This window comes from Trichosurus vulpecula, chromosome 2 (genome assembly GCF_011100635.1).
Source record: "Trichosurus vulpecula isolate mTriVul1 chromosome 2, mTriVul1.pri, whole genome shotgun sequence".
Classification (NCBI taxonomy): Eukaryota; Metazoa; Chordata; class Mammalia; order Diprotodontia; family Phalangeridae; genus Trichosurus; species Trichosurus vulpecula.
This window is the reverse complement of record NC_050574.1, coordinates 189,584,563-189,601,174: the sequence shown is the minus strand read 5'-3', so window position 1 is coordinate 189,601,174 and position 16,612 is coordinate 189,584,563. Positions and strand designations below refer to the sequence as shown.

Sequence of the window (16,612 nt, the reverse complement as noted above, 5' to 3'; positions counted from 1 at the left end):
CAAATATTAATTCATTGATCCTCAAACCCTGAGAGTTAGGTGCTTTTAGCATCCTCATTTTTTCAGTTCTTCAGGGCATGATGTGTCTGTAGTGTTTTTCTCAGTTACAAATTCATCAATAGCACAACATGATATTCAAAGAGTTAAGCTCTCATATTATGACTATTCATAAGTTTGTTTAAAAATATGTTAAACATAATCAACAATTGTTAGCTTAGTCAAATCTGAATTTAAACCAATGATTTCCTGATTACTAAAAACAGCATATATTACCTACTTTTTCTATGTGTAGTTTAGTGCCTCCATTATAGGAAATCTAAGCTCTCCGAGCCATCTCTTCAGAGGGTTTACTTTCCAGTTCTAGATTGCTTGCCCGTACTATAGGACACCAGAGAAATGTTGGTGGGCAGTCTTCCCTATAGATTTTCCCATGTTGGTACACAGAGATGATATCTTGCTCTTTAGGAATAAATACGTCATGCTAATGATTCTACCTTGGCAATGGTCAAAAAAACATGCCATAGACAGACTATGAGAATTATATAAGCTTCAAGGCTTTTACCATCACATTAGTGGAGCTGGGAGGGAATGAATCCCTGAGGTTAAGAGTTCCTTGAAATAACATTGAGCTCTCTTCCCAAATACCTGGTGAGTGAAGTTTCGTAGTTGAAGCTGCCAGTCTTTTAGGTGATGAAACAGCAGGTTTATTTGCTTCTTGATCTTTCTGCACTTCCTTTTTTGATCCTATGGAAACAAAATGAATGGACAGTCAATTATACCTGAAACTGTAATATAAGTTGTCAGTGCAGAATGGAGCTGAATAAAAACCAAACTCTTTAAAATAATATTTGGATGACTTGGTGTAGAAATCATTACCTTTCCTTTAGCAGAGACTTGCTTTTTTTGTACGAGAAATGATTTGTTTTCTGGCAGTCAAAAGGCCAAGTAAACTGCTGATTCTGATCTGATGAAAGAAACCTCCATGTCTGGAGGCTACTGCTACTCCAATGACCCTGTAGATTTAGCTGCGGATTAAAATTTCCTCTCTTCATTCATGAGCCCTCTTTCTCTACCAATGCATCTCCAGAAAACAAAGGCTAATAAAACTCTACAAATATAATTAGTAATGACTTAAACATTACTGAAGTCCCCAATTCACCTAAGATTCCCTCTGATTCTAATTAATTTCCATAGCATCAAGTCTTCAGAGATGATCCCAAGATTCTTTTGGGCAATTCATCTGTGGCTGAGGGCACCATCTCAACACAAATTGCTTAAACATAAAAATAAAATTGGCTTCAGGAGAACAGGAAGGTGTCAGGTCTACATCTGACTCTCCTTTGTCCCATCTGTGTGTGGAGATGATTGAGTATATCTGGTAATTGCTAACATTATAAGGCAGTATGATAGTAGATGTGCATATATGTGCCAAAACTGGGGTCAGGAAGATTCATCTTCCTGAGTTCAAATCTGTCCTTAGACACTTACTAGCCATGTGACCCTGGGCAAATCACTTAACCCTGTTTGTGTAAAATGAGCTGGCGAAGGAAATGGCAGACCATTTGATTATCTTTGCCAAGAAAACCCAAACGGGGTCACAAAGAGTCAGACACAAGTTAAGTGACCAAGCAACAGCAACAAATCGCAGTGGATAGGATACTGGACTTGAAGACCTAGGTTTAAATCCTACCTCAGATGCTTCCTAGTTGTGTGATTCTAGGCAAGTCATTTAAGCTCTCTCTGCATTAGCTTCTTTATTTGCCAAATGGGGAATTAGACTTAAGGGTTTCTAAGGCCCCTTCCAGCTCTACAGCTATGATCCTATGATCCTATGTCAAGGGGCACAAGGAATAACACAGCCCAACAACAATCAGTGGTCCTTTTTGATTTTTAAATTGTGTGGTGGTTCTTTACATTAACTTTGTTTAGCTCAACCAAGAAGGCTAAGCCCTGAAGATCACAATATTGACAAAATGAAATTTCGCTGAAAAAATGGAAACACCTATGTTTCATCTTCAAACCTGAGAGCTGTTGGCCTGCCTCATAGAATTATTAAAATCTAGTTCTATAATCACTAATGGACTATGCATTATCTTTTCCCTTTTCCCCTATAATATTAGTGGGCTACCACTTGCCTTGTTCTCTTAGAATCTATGTATCTAGCTTCCCTCCTTCTCACTTATCTGACTTCTCCCCCCTTTGTTTCCCACACACTTGTTTTCTGTTCACACATTTGTTCCAAATGCCCATGTCTTCCTTCATAATTACTTCAATGAGCACACAGCTCTACTCCTGTTCACTCCTCTTAGGTCTGGATTCTTCTCAGCTTCTATTCTTGCTTCCTTGCTTACCATTCATTCATAGTGAATATTGTCTCTTTTTTTTTGAGGCACTTACAATATGGAAATGCACTGCACTGATTCAGAAAAGCAACCTATCTGTAATTCAGAGTCTGAGGGGCAAGGAGTGAGCAGTTAAATGACTTGCCTGGGGTTTTGTTGCTAATATGTTAGAGAGAAGACTTGAATCCTGACTCTAAGGTTGTCCCTCTAACCACTATGGCATACTGCCCCTCCAAATACACTTATGAATATGCATAACACATAAAAACATAATAAAAACATACGTATATGAAAATTTACAATTTACAAAGCAACTTCTGTGAATTATCTCCTTTGATCTTCATAAGAACAATGCAGGCATTGTGGTTATGGAGTCGTTTTTCAGAAGTGTCCAATTCTTCATGACCCTATTTGGGGTTTTCTTGCCAAAGATACTGGAGTGGTTTGCCTTTTCCTTCTCCAGCTCATTTTACAGAAGAGGAAGATGAGGCAAAGAGGGTTAAGAGACTTGTCCAGGGTCACCCAGTTGAGTGTCTGAAGCTGGATATGAACTCAGGTAGATTTGAACTCCAGGCCAGCTCCTGTACCACCTAACACAGGCATTATCTTCCTCTTGCAAAAGAGGACACAGAATTTCAGCAACAGGCCTAAGGTCACATAATTGGTATGAAGAAGGTCTCAAGTCCAGGTCTTCTTAATTCAAGTCTGGGGTTTTCCCCACTATGCCAGGTTTCTTTTCTGAGACAGATCCATATATTTGCCATGTAAAAAGTTCAATTGAGAGACAGTATGTTCCTCAAAAAAACCTCTCTTTTCCTTCTCCCTATCTCTAACCCCATCAACAATCAACAGACATTTATTAAGCACCTACTGTGTGCCATGGACCTTAAAGCATATTTGTTTTTAAGGAACAGCATAGTATTTTTTTTTTGCTGAAATGGATTATTTTAATCTTTGACCATATTAGTTTAGTTGTAAAATGAAGCCTAATCAGTGATTTCCTCCCTGATGGATGATCTCTCCTAACAAGTGACAACCAGAAACTTCTACCACAGGGGTTCTTAACCTGAGGTATGTATAACCGTATGGGGTAAGAAAAATTTATCAAGGAATATTTGAATATCTGGCAAATTGCTAAATTATCCTACGGAAATTAATTCCTTTCTTTTATTTCTTATGCTCATATGCAGGGTGATGGGGGATACTGTGTTAGACTTAGAGTCACAAAGGCCTAAATTCAGATCCAGCTTCAGACACTTGCTTGTTGTGTGACCCTGGGCAAACCACTTAATCTGTCTGCCTTAGTTTCCTCATATGTAAAATGGGTTAATAATAGCATCTACCTCTCCCAGAGTTGTTAGGTTAAAATGAGAAAATATTTTCTTGAAGTGCTATAAGAATCCTAATTGTTATCATCGTTATTGTTAAACACATGGCAAACTCTAGAATTTATTTCCTTTCCTTAATTTCAGGGATTGAGTGATCCATGGATAGATAGATTTCAGGGAGTCTGTGATGGGAAAAAATTACAGTCAATCTTCTACTTTTGCAGATAGCATTCCTAGAAAACAGCACAAAAGTAAAAAATATGAATGCTGATACACTGAACCTACAGAAAAGAGAAGGTTAGGCTCCCTCAACTGCCAAAAACTAGAATCTCTTGCTAGAGATTGCTGAAAATGCACTTTTCTACATACAATTTTTTATAACAAAGCATTAATTCTGATAATACTCACTTTTCTGATAACATGTACTGTGTTAATAATAACACAGTAACCATGAAATAACTCATGAAATGCAGTGCACAAAATAAAATTGGTAACATGGAAAACATGTTTTCTTGTTAGCAATCCTCTAGAATTCTCTGATCTTTTGTGCTAACATCTTAATAAAAAAACAACAACAATGATTTTGGACAATATTCACTTTTTATAATACAACCATAAATACTGTACAGCACATAAATTTTTTCTGGGTCAGTTTGTGGCGTGAGGGTATTATTCTATATACCATACTGCTGTCCTCTGAAAACCAAGGGAGAAGTTTCTGGGACTTCAGTCATTGCTGTCAGAATACACCAAGATTGGCAAGGTCTTCACATTACCTCCCATACTATGTCTTTCACAGCTAATGGATGGCATTGGAGATCATGAAAGAGGCACTAGCTTGAAATAATATACCCAAGTAGGATATCAGCCACTTTATAAACTTGCCTTCATTTTTTTTCTCTCTTGCACACAAGCCTTGAATGTTCAAGGTTGCCAATGCAAAAGTGAAAATGAGGTTGCTAACAAAATCATGCAAATGTGTGAAGTCAGGAAAGTTAAAAACATTGAGGATTGGGAAAGCTTGTGGTACAGTGGAGAAACAGGAAGACCTGAATTCAAATCTGACCTCAGACTTGGCCAGGAGTGGGGAACCTGCAGCCTTGAGGCCACATGTGGCCCTCTAGGTCCTCAAGTGCAGCCATTTGACTGAATCCAAATTTCACAGAACAAATCTCCTTAATAAAAGAATTTGTTCTGTAAAATTTGGACTCAGCCAAAAGGCCACACCCAAGGACCTAGAAGGCCACATGTGGCCTTGAGGCTGCAGGTTCCCTACCCCTGCACTTGACACTTATTAGCTGTATGACCCTGGGCAAGTCACTTAACCGCAACTGCCTCCCCACAAAAAAACCCAACCCCCACTATGTTGAGGATTGACTGTATATCTCTTTTCAACATATTTGGTTTCTTTTGTAGTCCTATGCACTTTGTTTTCTGCAAATAAAAACATTCTGAGAAGGCTTCACAAGACTGCCAAAGAGTTAATCAGTTAGTAAAGATTTATTAAATGCCTACTATGTGCCAGGCATTGTGCTAAGCACTGGGAATACAAAGATAGGCAAAAGATGGTACCTACTCTCAAGAAGGTCACAATCTGATGGGGGAAAACCATACATTAAAAAGATGCTGAAAAGTGGGAGGAGAGGGAGGAAAAGGAGTCTCATGACTCAAGAAATGACTAGGACTCCTGCTTTATTTTTCTTTGACTAGAGAAAACATAATATTGAATAGGGGGTTTGGAAGGGTTACTGAAAGCCAGGATATTCAGGACCAGAAAATGTCAGGCACCTCAGCTTTATTAGTTCAGAAGGGCTCACAGTGCCAAGGTAGTCAAATGCTTCCCTGGGCTCTAGGGTCATTCAGTCAGTCCTGTGCTCCTTGCAGACAGGGTCAGTGACTTAATATTTTATTAGCCTGTCAGAACAAGACAGAATCGTCCTTCTCCCAACTCCCCTAGCCCCAGATTCACTTAATCCTACTTAAATCAGTAACACCTACCTCTCCTGGGGTGACCTAAGTAGCCCCAATATAAACACAGCCCCTACCTGAGTCTGTTTTCAGTCCTTAACCAGAATGGAAAGTCATTTTAATTGCTGGGAAATGAGTAGCTAGAAAGCTAAATTGATGAAAGCGTCACTTTGCATAATATTTCTTAGTTTGAAGTGGGGTTTGGTAGGTGGGGAGCACAAACATTCAATACTTTCAAATGCCTCCAATCCATTAAAGGGAGAGGTGAGAAGCCAGCCTGAAGCTTATTTCAATAGATTCTTCAATAAAAACGTCAGTAAGATCTGGCTCTCAATCACTTCCTTTCTTTCAAACTTCATTTTCCTGAGCCCTAGTTATACAGTGTGGCCCCAGGAAGTCTGGATGGATTCTAGAAAAGGAGTTCTGAATAGTTTTTGTTTTATGGACCTCTTTGATAGTCTAGTAAAATCTCATAATATTGCTTTTAAATAACTGAAAGATGTGCTAAGTTTCACTTAGAGGTTTGTGAAAATAAAGCTGTCAATCATTTGTCCATCCAAACTCACAAACACACCATGAAATTGATCTACAGACCCCTTGACAATCTTTGTTTTAGGGAATCTTCCTTTCACAGAAATTTTCCAGAACTTTCAGGTCTCTGGCCCCCCGCCCAGCCCCCCACCCTTCCTTTTCTTATGGAGCTCAGGGTTTGATTCCAGCATTATTCTAACGGAGCTCTGTCCAACTTCCGTGAGGGCCTGGCAAAGCTAAGTTGATTTTTTGTCATTAAGGACAATCCCGCCTCTTGTTAATCAAGACACAATTTGTTTGGTCTGTGTTAGTCACTTAGTCTCTGATGGTTACAAATGAAGCTTTGCAACATTTCCTTTTGATTCTCTATCTACCCCAGCCTCTCCCTAGAAGCTGCTGGGCTTTTTCGTCTTCCTTTTCCGTAGTATGCGCTGTAGGCGAAAGGAAAGGAAATTCTACCCTCCGAAAACATACATGCTACTCCCTCTCCTCGGGCCTCCATCTCCCTCTCCTTCTGTCAGCAACTACACTTTGCTCACCTTTTGTACACACATTCACAGCTATACCAAAGTCACATGCAATCTGTAAAACAAAGCAATTCTCTATCTTCCAAGGACAAAACTGGAGATAGTTAAAGAGTGTCCATGGGGAGCAAGAAAATCACTCTCAACTCTTCTCTCACTTATGGGGACCACAGACTTGGAAAGTATAAAGCTCTGTCACTTATGTCTGACATTGACTTTTTAAGACATTCAAAAAGAATTTTTTTAAAGGGAATTCAACCTAGAACAAATTACTCCAAAATACTTAATAGCAAAGAGCATAGCCAGGAGCCTTCAGAAGTCCCCAAGTTGAAAGATGCACTTGGTTGGGGATCTATTAAAAGAAGCTCAGATGATGAAAAGGAAAATAGAAAGGCTCAGATTCTCATCTGTGATTAGCCTCTTTCCCAGTGAAATGAGTGACATTCACGATATACCGGTAAAACCATCTTTTGTACTTCACTCCTGAGCAAGTTATGAAAAACAAGATTTACCATCCTTTCACTTCTGACTGCTGAAGCAAAAGCTCCTCAACATAGGAGCTATGAGAATAAATAGGGATTATTTTTCAAGGTATAGTCTCAAAGGCTCTACTGTCTAGAATAATACCTTTTATTTGAGGTTGCCATTATTTGTTGTTTTTTTTTTTAATTCTACCTGAATGGGACATACGGTATAATGTACAATTCAATATTACCCAATCTATATGACAAAAGTTAAATTCAAGATAATGATTAGAAGATACTATACCCTTTTGACATGACTTAAATAAATGCTTACTGAATTGAGTTGATCACCTCCTTCCTGGCTCCAAAGAAAATCAGAACGAATCAGCATTGGATTTTAACATAATAGGCAGCAAACTCCAGTAAGGCAAATTCCAGCGTCAATAAAATAGGCTTAGAAGAAAGAAGGATAAAGCAACAAAAGTGGAAATAGATAGGATTCTCCAGCAGCATGAGCAAAAGCCTTTGAACACAGACAAGGGGCTTGGGTTTTCCAGTATCATTCCACAGACAAAGGAAGTAATGGCACAAGGTCGCTGGAGAATGATGGAGTGGAGCAAGGAGAAAGATGGAATTAAAAAGAGGTAACAACGCAAGTGATTATTCTTATAGTCATGTCACTATAAGGAGGATAACAGGGGAATGAATGATGTATTTAGGAAACAAGGGCTTTGGTGTCATTTGTAAGATAAATTGAAGAGCAACATTTCAAGGTGAGATTTACAGGAAGTGAGTGGAGGGATGAAAGGGAAGCAATCTAGATAGAAGTGTCTCAAATGAGAGAGATGTATAGAAATGTTACAAATGGAAATGGGCTAAAAAAAAAATGACTGGTTTAGTTTAGTTCCAGAACACGGGGAAGATAATTGGGAGAAGATATTACGGCAATGCGCGAAAGTTTAAAAAACCAACCCACCAAAGCCTACCTTAGGATCACGGAGCAACATGGCAACTCAGCAATCTAGATTATAATTTAATAATATTCAGATGGTGTCTATTGAATGCTCAAATGGAACTGTGCTCTTAGCAATTTGGATATTCCCTCCAACAATACAGATTGCAACCTAGCCACTCTTGCTCATTCTGTGTGACTCTTGACAATGATCTGATACAAATTGACCACATGTTAGCCCATCTTGTCTTTCTATCAAGTATTTTTCCCTGCTACCCTGTTTTTCATTTAAATCCCTCTGGTTAAATATTGCTGCCTGTTCACAAACACCATGCGCCTCTCCATTGTGAAAACTCTGTAATATTCAATTACTTTTATTCATTCATTCATTTATTCATTTATATATTTATGGTTAGATGAAATTTTAAAAGGCTATATTTAATGAACCACTATAATATCAACAAAATTTTTACTGTAATTATATGTATTTTAACGAGCTGTTTCTAGATAAGTCAGTGCAGAAAATCCCAAAATTCACCTAGAAAAGACGTAAATGGATTTATTTACACCCTTTCAACATCTAGATTGTCATAATTCCACCTGAATTTCAATTCTTTAGAGATTACTGGATTCTATGTCTTGTAGCCATATAATACACAACTAACACTAATTTTAGAAAAATTATACTTCCTTTCCCATGGTTGAAAGGAATCTTAGAACCACAGGATTTTGGAGTCACTATTAGAGGTCTTTGAGATTAAATCCAGCTCTGTGATTTTACAGATGAAGAAACTGGGGTCCCAAGAAGTGAGGTGACTTATCCAAGAACAGATTTTTTTAGCCCAGATTCAATTGAGTTGTTTGATTCTAAAGACTGAATTAAGAAAATGGACAAATCACACAACTCTCTGGGTCTGCCTGACATATAAGTTCCAAGAGCCCATACTGACAATTCATCTAAAAGAACTTGCGAATTAAGTTTAAAATTATGAATTTGATGTGACTATTTGGTCTTAGTTTGGAGAAAAATTCTTTTTGAGCATATTTTCAAAATTAGTGAATCTTATCCTTCCCAGCCCTAGATGAAACAGACATTGAAAGGAAGTGAATTATTCAGAAGCAGGAAATGCCTTACAGTAAAGCCTTTCCTTCCTTTCTTCTCCTTCCCCTCCCCAGCTTCCCCCTTCCCTGCAAATAATCATAACGAGTCATGTCCTTGGTGAGTAATGAGAAATCCTGGCACACATTGTTTGAGACAAAATGAGCAAAGCTGGGAATATGATGGATTCTCTGGGATGAGAACAATCTGGTGTCCCGAGAGAATTAGGGCATTGTATGATCTATGAGGCCCTGAAAGAATGCGAATAAGTAGTGGGTAAGGGGGGAAAGGCCATCTATGTGTCAGAATGAATGCACATATACTTGGGCTCTTCTCACTCTGGTAGCTTCATTTTAAGAAAGACACAAAGAAAAAAAAAGGCAAGTATAATTTGGATGAATCTATAAATAATTTACATTCACCTTAATTCAAGAGATTAATAGACTTCTTCCTATAAAAGAAAGTGGTTTGATAAAAGAACAAAACCACAAACACAAACCGTAATCAGGACATTCCTATCGTGAATTTTCCTGAAAGGAATGTCATTGTGCATGTCAGTATCTCGGGGTCTGATTAAGATTGATCATAACAATAGCTAATATTTATATATCATTCAATATATGCCAGACATGATTATTATCTAATTTGATCCTCACCCCCGATACTGCACAGCACTCTATCCACCGTGCCAATCCCTGTGGCAACAGAGATTTTCACTCATTTTCATTTGCTTCAGTTCCTATGATCGTACTTTTAGATCAGGAAGGGACCCCCTCATCCTACAGACGAGAAAACCGAGGCTCCAGAGAATCCAGTGATTTACTCAAGGTCATAGATGTAGCAAGTGGTAGAGGGAGGATTCAAATCTAGGTCTTCTTATTCTAAATTTAACCTTCTTCTTCTACCCCTCTGGAGTCCAGAGATGATAGATCTGGACTCCAAATATTAAACTTTATTTCAAGTTTAGGACATTTTGAAGACAGAATGGGAATACATTTTGTCTGAGTCTTCGCTGTGCTTTCATTTTCTTAAAAGAAAAATTTTAAAAAATTTATCTTTTGTTTTTATATCACTTTCGGTTCCAACTCTATCCTTCCCCCTCCCCTGCTCAGTAAGCCATCCCTTGCAACAAAGAATAAAAAAGAAAGAATACAAAGATTCAGCAGAGTTATCCAATACCTCTACTGCCTAGCAATAGATGCAATATTCCCATTCCTCAGCAAAGAAGGGAGAGAGGTATTTGCCTTCATTTTCACTAGTTCTCTTTCCAGCGCTAACTGCTACCCACATCACTTCATCTATACAGCACAAACTTTAGTCTGTAAGAAGCATACTCACATAGCTGATTTCCCATGAAAATCTAGTTAAAGTATCTAGGTAGATCTAGAATTGAGAGGCAGCATGGGAATCAGGGAGTCCTAGACTCTAAACCCTAAACTCTAAGTCCTAAACCCTGCCTCTGACACATAGTGGCTGTATGACCCTGGGAAGTCACCTTAACCTCTGAGTTCCACAGGCCACTCTCAGGATTATAAATTACAGACAAATGGCAGATCTTCATTGATGGAAGTAACTTGTACACCATGTACTCCCTATGCCTGAGGAATCACAGGTCCAGACAAAAGGAAAAACAAAAAGTAGAAAATTGATTCACCTATAACAAGGAAAGGGGAACAGGCTTATTTTGTCTGGTCCCAGAAGGCAGAACCAGGAACAATGGGTGGGAAATTTGCAAAGATGCAAATTTAAGTTTGATGTCAGAAAAATCTTTCTAACAATTACAATTTGAGCTATCCAAAGGTGAGATGAATGGCCTTGGTAGGTGTTGAGTTCCCGCTCAAAGGAAGTCTTTAGGAAAAGGTTAATATGTTGTAGGAGGGATTCCTTCTGGACATCTGTACATAGGACAAGATGGTAAATGAAATACTTTCCAACTCTGAAATTCTGAGCTTGCTAAGGGAGAGAGTGTAGAAAGAGAGAAGAGAAGAGAGCCAAGATAGACCTTTAGAGGACATCCACCATCCATGTATAAAGGCCAGGAAAAGAATGGGAAGCCAGCCAAAGGAATGGTCAAAAGAGCAAGGGGGAGAATCGGATTTTGAGCTGGACTTTAGAGACATTTCATCCAATCTCATCATTTTGCAAATGAAGGCACTGGGATCTCAATAATTAAATGATTTACTCAAGGTATTACAAGTAGGGAGAGGAGAAAGGTTCCTTTGGCTACACTGTAAACCCCACAAGGGCAGACATCTTCTGCTTTTATCTTTGTTTTCCCAGGATGCAGTGCGTGGCACATACCAGGCTACTAGTACATGTATTCTGGTTGACTGATTTGAGGTCAGGTCTTTTGTGATTTTCCTAAGGCCACACAGGTCTTTCCACTGCACTATCCTACCTCAATAAACAATCAAAAAGCATTTATTAAGTACCTAATGTACCATGTGCCAAAGCATAGTGCTAGGCACTGGGGACACAAATACCAAAAATGAAACAATCCTTCTTTTCAGGAAGCTTGCATTGCACCAGAGGAGATAACATGTACATATATGTGTTTATATGTACAAATTTAAATAATAACACTAATAGTTAACATTATATATGGGCAGCTAGGTGGTGCAGTGGATAGAGTGCCAGGCCTGGAGTCTGGAAGACAGCAAGCAATCTGATATAGCTTATACACGTGCAATCATGTTAGATGTATCTCCACATCAGTAATGTTGTGAAAGATGACATAGAACAAGAGGGGGAAACCATGAAGAAAAAAAGACAAGAAAAAAGTGAAAATATTATGTTTCTATCTGCATTCAGACTCCATAGTTCTTTCTCTGGATGTGAATAGCATTTTCCATCATGAGTCTTTTGGAATTGTCTTAGATCATTGCATTGCTGAGAAGAGCTAAGTCTATCACAGTTGATCATCACACAACACAGCTGTTACTATGTCATCCATTCTTTATAATACTTTGCACCAGGTAGAGGTGACCAACAGCAAGAGCCAGTGTGTCTAAAGCCTGCCAATAAATAATGACTATGGTGCACACACAGTTGCCTCAGATAAAGCCACTCAAAAAAGCAGGTATGAAGGATATGATGGGTCCAAGGCTCAGGGCCAGAAACAGGCTTGATCTCTGGGGTTAGTTCATTCTGGAGCATGATGCTACAGTTGGTGCCACATTCCCAGGATGGCTGCTAGCACAGGTTCTTTAATTTGACTTTCTAAAGGAAAGCAACTTTAAAGGGGTCAAAGATCTTCTTTAGTTACATATAACAAGAGAAAAAAACAGAAGAAGAGAAATAAAGACCAACAGACAGGGCTCTACTGACTGAATCAAAGCAATATTGCTATATACTTTACATACACCGCTGGACGGAGGGAGCCTTTACCTCTGAGCAGTCAGGGAGCTCTGAACACACGGCTACTCAGAGTCTTGACCAGGGAATCACAAGATCCTTCTCATAAGGGAGCCCCCAAAGCAAAAGTTCACCTCTCAGAATATATACTCTTTTGGCTAATAGGCTCTGAGACAGAAGGTATCACAACCCTTATGACTCAGTACCTAATTAGCTTAGTACCAAAAGGTGTGGAAGCCTTCCCATAAGCAAGCTTCCCCTAAGCAAGTCTCCCTTAATGGGCTCCACATGAGGCCTATTAATGGGCAGGGAAGATCTTATTCCCCATTAACCTTAGATCCCCTGCCTACACAATGGCCTGATAGGATTTTTCTTTTCTGCCAGTTATTGACTCACTAGGCAGTATGTTGGATGGAGAGCAAAATCTGATGCTTGTTTTGAGCTTTGTGCTGTGAAAATCTCTGGCTGCATATATAGGGTTTTCAGAGCATGTACTGACAACTAGCTACCCTGCCAATGACAAATAAGTACAATGCTAAGCTGCTCATTAGAGTAGAGGTTGCCTTGGCACAGTTAAAGAGTTATGATATAACTCTCAAAAAATAGCAACTCAGCACCCTCCTAAGAGGCCTACCATGCAAATACCTCCTGTCTCCAGAGGACAGCTGTCACCTATAGGTCACCTAGTCTACAGTGGTCCACCAATTCCAAGAGGAAAAGAAGATGTATTGAGAATAGAGGCAAAGAGGAGGGTTGCTCTTCTTCCCCACTCTTGATCTCATCTTAAGAGCCTTCGCTTCCTCACACATGGATTACTGCAAGTCTCTTAGCTGGTCTCCATGAATCCAGATTCTTTCCCCTCTAATACATTCTATAAACAACTGAGAGTCTAGTCTTCCCTTAAATACTGAAGCCATCATGTTACTTCTTGGCTCAAAACCCTTCAACGTCTACCTGTTCCCTATGACTTCCAGTCTAATATTGAAAACAGTTTACATTACATAGTTCCTCATAACTAGAGAAGGAAATGGCAAACCACTCCAGAATCTTTGCCAAGAAAACCTCAAATGGGGTCACAAAGCATCAGACACAACTGAAAAATGACTGAATAATAATTACTTCATAAACTTTATCTCATTTGGTCCTCATGTTAGCCCTGAGTTCAAATTTCGTATCTTATGATTGCTTTCTGTGTGACCTTGGGTGAGTCACAACCTCCCTAGGTTTCGGTTTCCTCGTCTATAAAATGAGGGGGTCACAGTGGATAGGACCTGGGGTCTGAAATCAGGAAGACCTGAATTCCAATCCAGCCTCAGATGCTTACTAGCTGTGTGATCCTGGACAAGTCACTTAATCTCTGTCTGCCTCAGTTTCCTCATGTGATAAGACCAAATGAGATAAAGTTTATGAAGGAACTGTTGTTTAGTCGTTTTTCAGTCATGTCCAACTCTCCATGACCCCATTTGAGGTTTTCTTGGCAAAGATACTGGAGTGGTTTGCCACGGTCGTTTGGAGTTGTTTTTTTTTTCAGTCATGATGGTCATAGTGATAGCAATAACAGCTAACATTTGTACAGCCCTTACTCTTTGCCAGGCACTTTGCTCAGTGCCTTACAAATATAATCTCATTGGATTCTCACAACAACCCTGGGAGGTAGGTACTGGTACTAAATAGATAGTTATCGTCATCATCATCACCATCATCGTCATCATTGTAGATCGCCTCTGTGGTCCTTGAAGCTCTTGATCTATGATCCTATGAGCCTCCTTTTATGAGGAGGAAATGAATATTTCAAGGGATAAAATGAAGTGTCCTAGGTCACACCGCCAACAAATGACAAAGCTAGTTCTGAAACCCAGGTTCTGTAATTACAAACCCACCCATCTCTCCACTCCACCATTGTGGCTTTCTATGTAAACTTCTTGACTTAAAAAGATGTATTGATGCCTTTGGTTTTTATATCACACTCATTTTCAAATATATTCAAAGGCTGATACCACATCACCTCATTCTGATGATTCATCCGTGCATCATATCCAATAAGGCACAAAAGCCTGAGGATACAGGCAAAGTTCAAGCAACGCCATGCTCCCCCTCATGGGCTAGGAAATCAGACTATGTCCTGGTAATTATTTGCATAACAATGTTTCTCCAGCACCATTACCTTCACCAGGCAGACTTCCAGAAACACAAGAGTGCCTAAGCTCACAGTGGGGAAGCTGCTGGAAGAGGCCATTTGCATTCATTACCATGGACTAGCTCCTGGCCCACTCCTCACTGACAAGCAGACAGGCTAAAATAACAGGTGTGGCAGCCTCTCTGGAAACAGTAAAAATATATATACGTGTGTGTGTGTGTGTGTGTGTTGCGTGTGTATATATATATATATATATATATATATATATATATATATATATATATATATATATATATATATACATATATTCAATGAGAGCTAGCATTCCAGTGGCCTACTTTCTGCACCCCCTCCCCTTATCTTCCCACATGCTGGAGAGAAAGGTTCCACCTCATGCCTGCTAGTGAATCTCCCGTTATTTTTTAAACCATCAGGATAAGCTTGTACAAATATGTGTTCTATTTATACTGCTTGCTCTGGCGAGAGAGACAGTGCCCGTGTTGCTGTGATGTTTCCTAGATTACCTAAGAAAAAACAATTCCTCTTGCTTCTGGAAGGCTGATGGCCATGGAGGACGCGGCCCCAATATTTTTAACCATGCTACAACAATTTACACTTTGTCTTCCTCCTCTGTGATTATTTTGCAGCGTTTCAACAATAACAGACTGTTTGGCCCCCTGAGAGCTTCAGGCTGAAGGCACAGGGTGAGGAGGCAGGAGGTGGAGGAAAGCATTTCAGAAACATAACTACCTGAATAAAAAATAAAAAATCCTCTTCTTCTCATTCCTACCCCGCCCCCCCCCCAAAGCTGCTTATGGATCACTCTTTATGTAATGCTCAAAGTTGAGTTCTGCTCAGTTCCTTGGTCACCCAGGGGCTCATTGTACAGTCTGTGCCTCTTCTAAGCAATAACAATAATTCACATTTATACAGCACTTTTCTCTCAAAACAACTCCGGCAAGTAGACAATCTAAATATCATTATTCCCATTTTACAGGTGAGGGAATTAAGGTTCAGAAAAGATAATTAAATTGCCCATGGTCACACGGCCAGACAACGTCAGAACTAAGATTTGAATTTAGGTCAACTGACCTTAAACCCCCTAGTCTTTCCCCTAGATCATGTCACCTCTTTTTCTCTCTCTCTCTTTTTTGGTCATCTATATTTTGACCGTATAATTGCTCATATGCACTTCTATCAGTGGGTGGCAAGTGTCTGAATTGGGACAGAGAGGGAGAAATCCAATGTGGCCTCAGGAGGCCAAGAGCCAGTAAATAAATAGAAGGTTGGGTGGAGTCAATCAGGCTCCAAGTTGCTGGGGAAGCAGGATGCTGGCAGAACCTGACAAGGCATTTATTTCTGCACCCTCAGCAAGGACTGAATATTATTACCTTGGGTGTCACTGTCAACCAGTAGCTTTGAGCCTTGTCTGTCACACATAAGTCTGTTGACTTAATACAAATTTCTGTGCGTAACAGAGAGAAGAATTTTTGGTATTAAAACATGTACATTTAAAAATAATCTTTAGAAACATGAGGCACCATGGCATAGTGGATAGGGAGGTGGTCATGGACCTAGGTTTAAGGCCTGTCCCTATCACATATTGGCTGCATGATTCTGAGAAAGTCACCCTATGTCTTAGTGCCCTGGATGGCTCTGTAAGATGCAAAGAAGGTGTTGACCTGCATTGGTGGAGGGAATTTCCCTCTCTGGAAGTTCCTGGTACCATGAAATCACAGGTTCAGTTGTCCCTGTCCTAAATATTTAAAAATATCCCAATGTATCCCTCTATATTCTGTGTCCTAAGGAACTGCCCACCTTATCTATCTATTGTCCTGCCTCTGATCATTGGTTGCGAGTACTGAGAAAACTGTGGTCTGAAGAGATAAAACTTGAGTTTCCAAAGACACAGG

The 16,612-nt window shown here is 39.5% G+C and overlaps 1 protein-coding gene across 1 annotated transcript in view; it reads right to left on the bottom strand.

The window, feature by feature from the left end:
- Positions 1 to 16,612, bottom strand: part of MTUS2 (microtubule associated scaffold protein 2) — a 476,293-nt gene that overhangs the window by 215,613 nt on the left and 244,068 nt on the right. Inside the window, exon 5 of the mRNA XM_036747013.1 lies at positions 646 to 744. Coding sequence (XP_036602908.1) covers positions 646 to 744 — 99 coding nt within the window. The remainder of the gene's footprint in view (positions 1 to 645; positions 745 to 16,612) is intronic.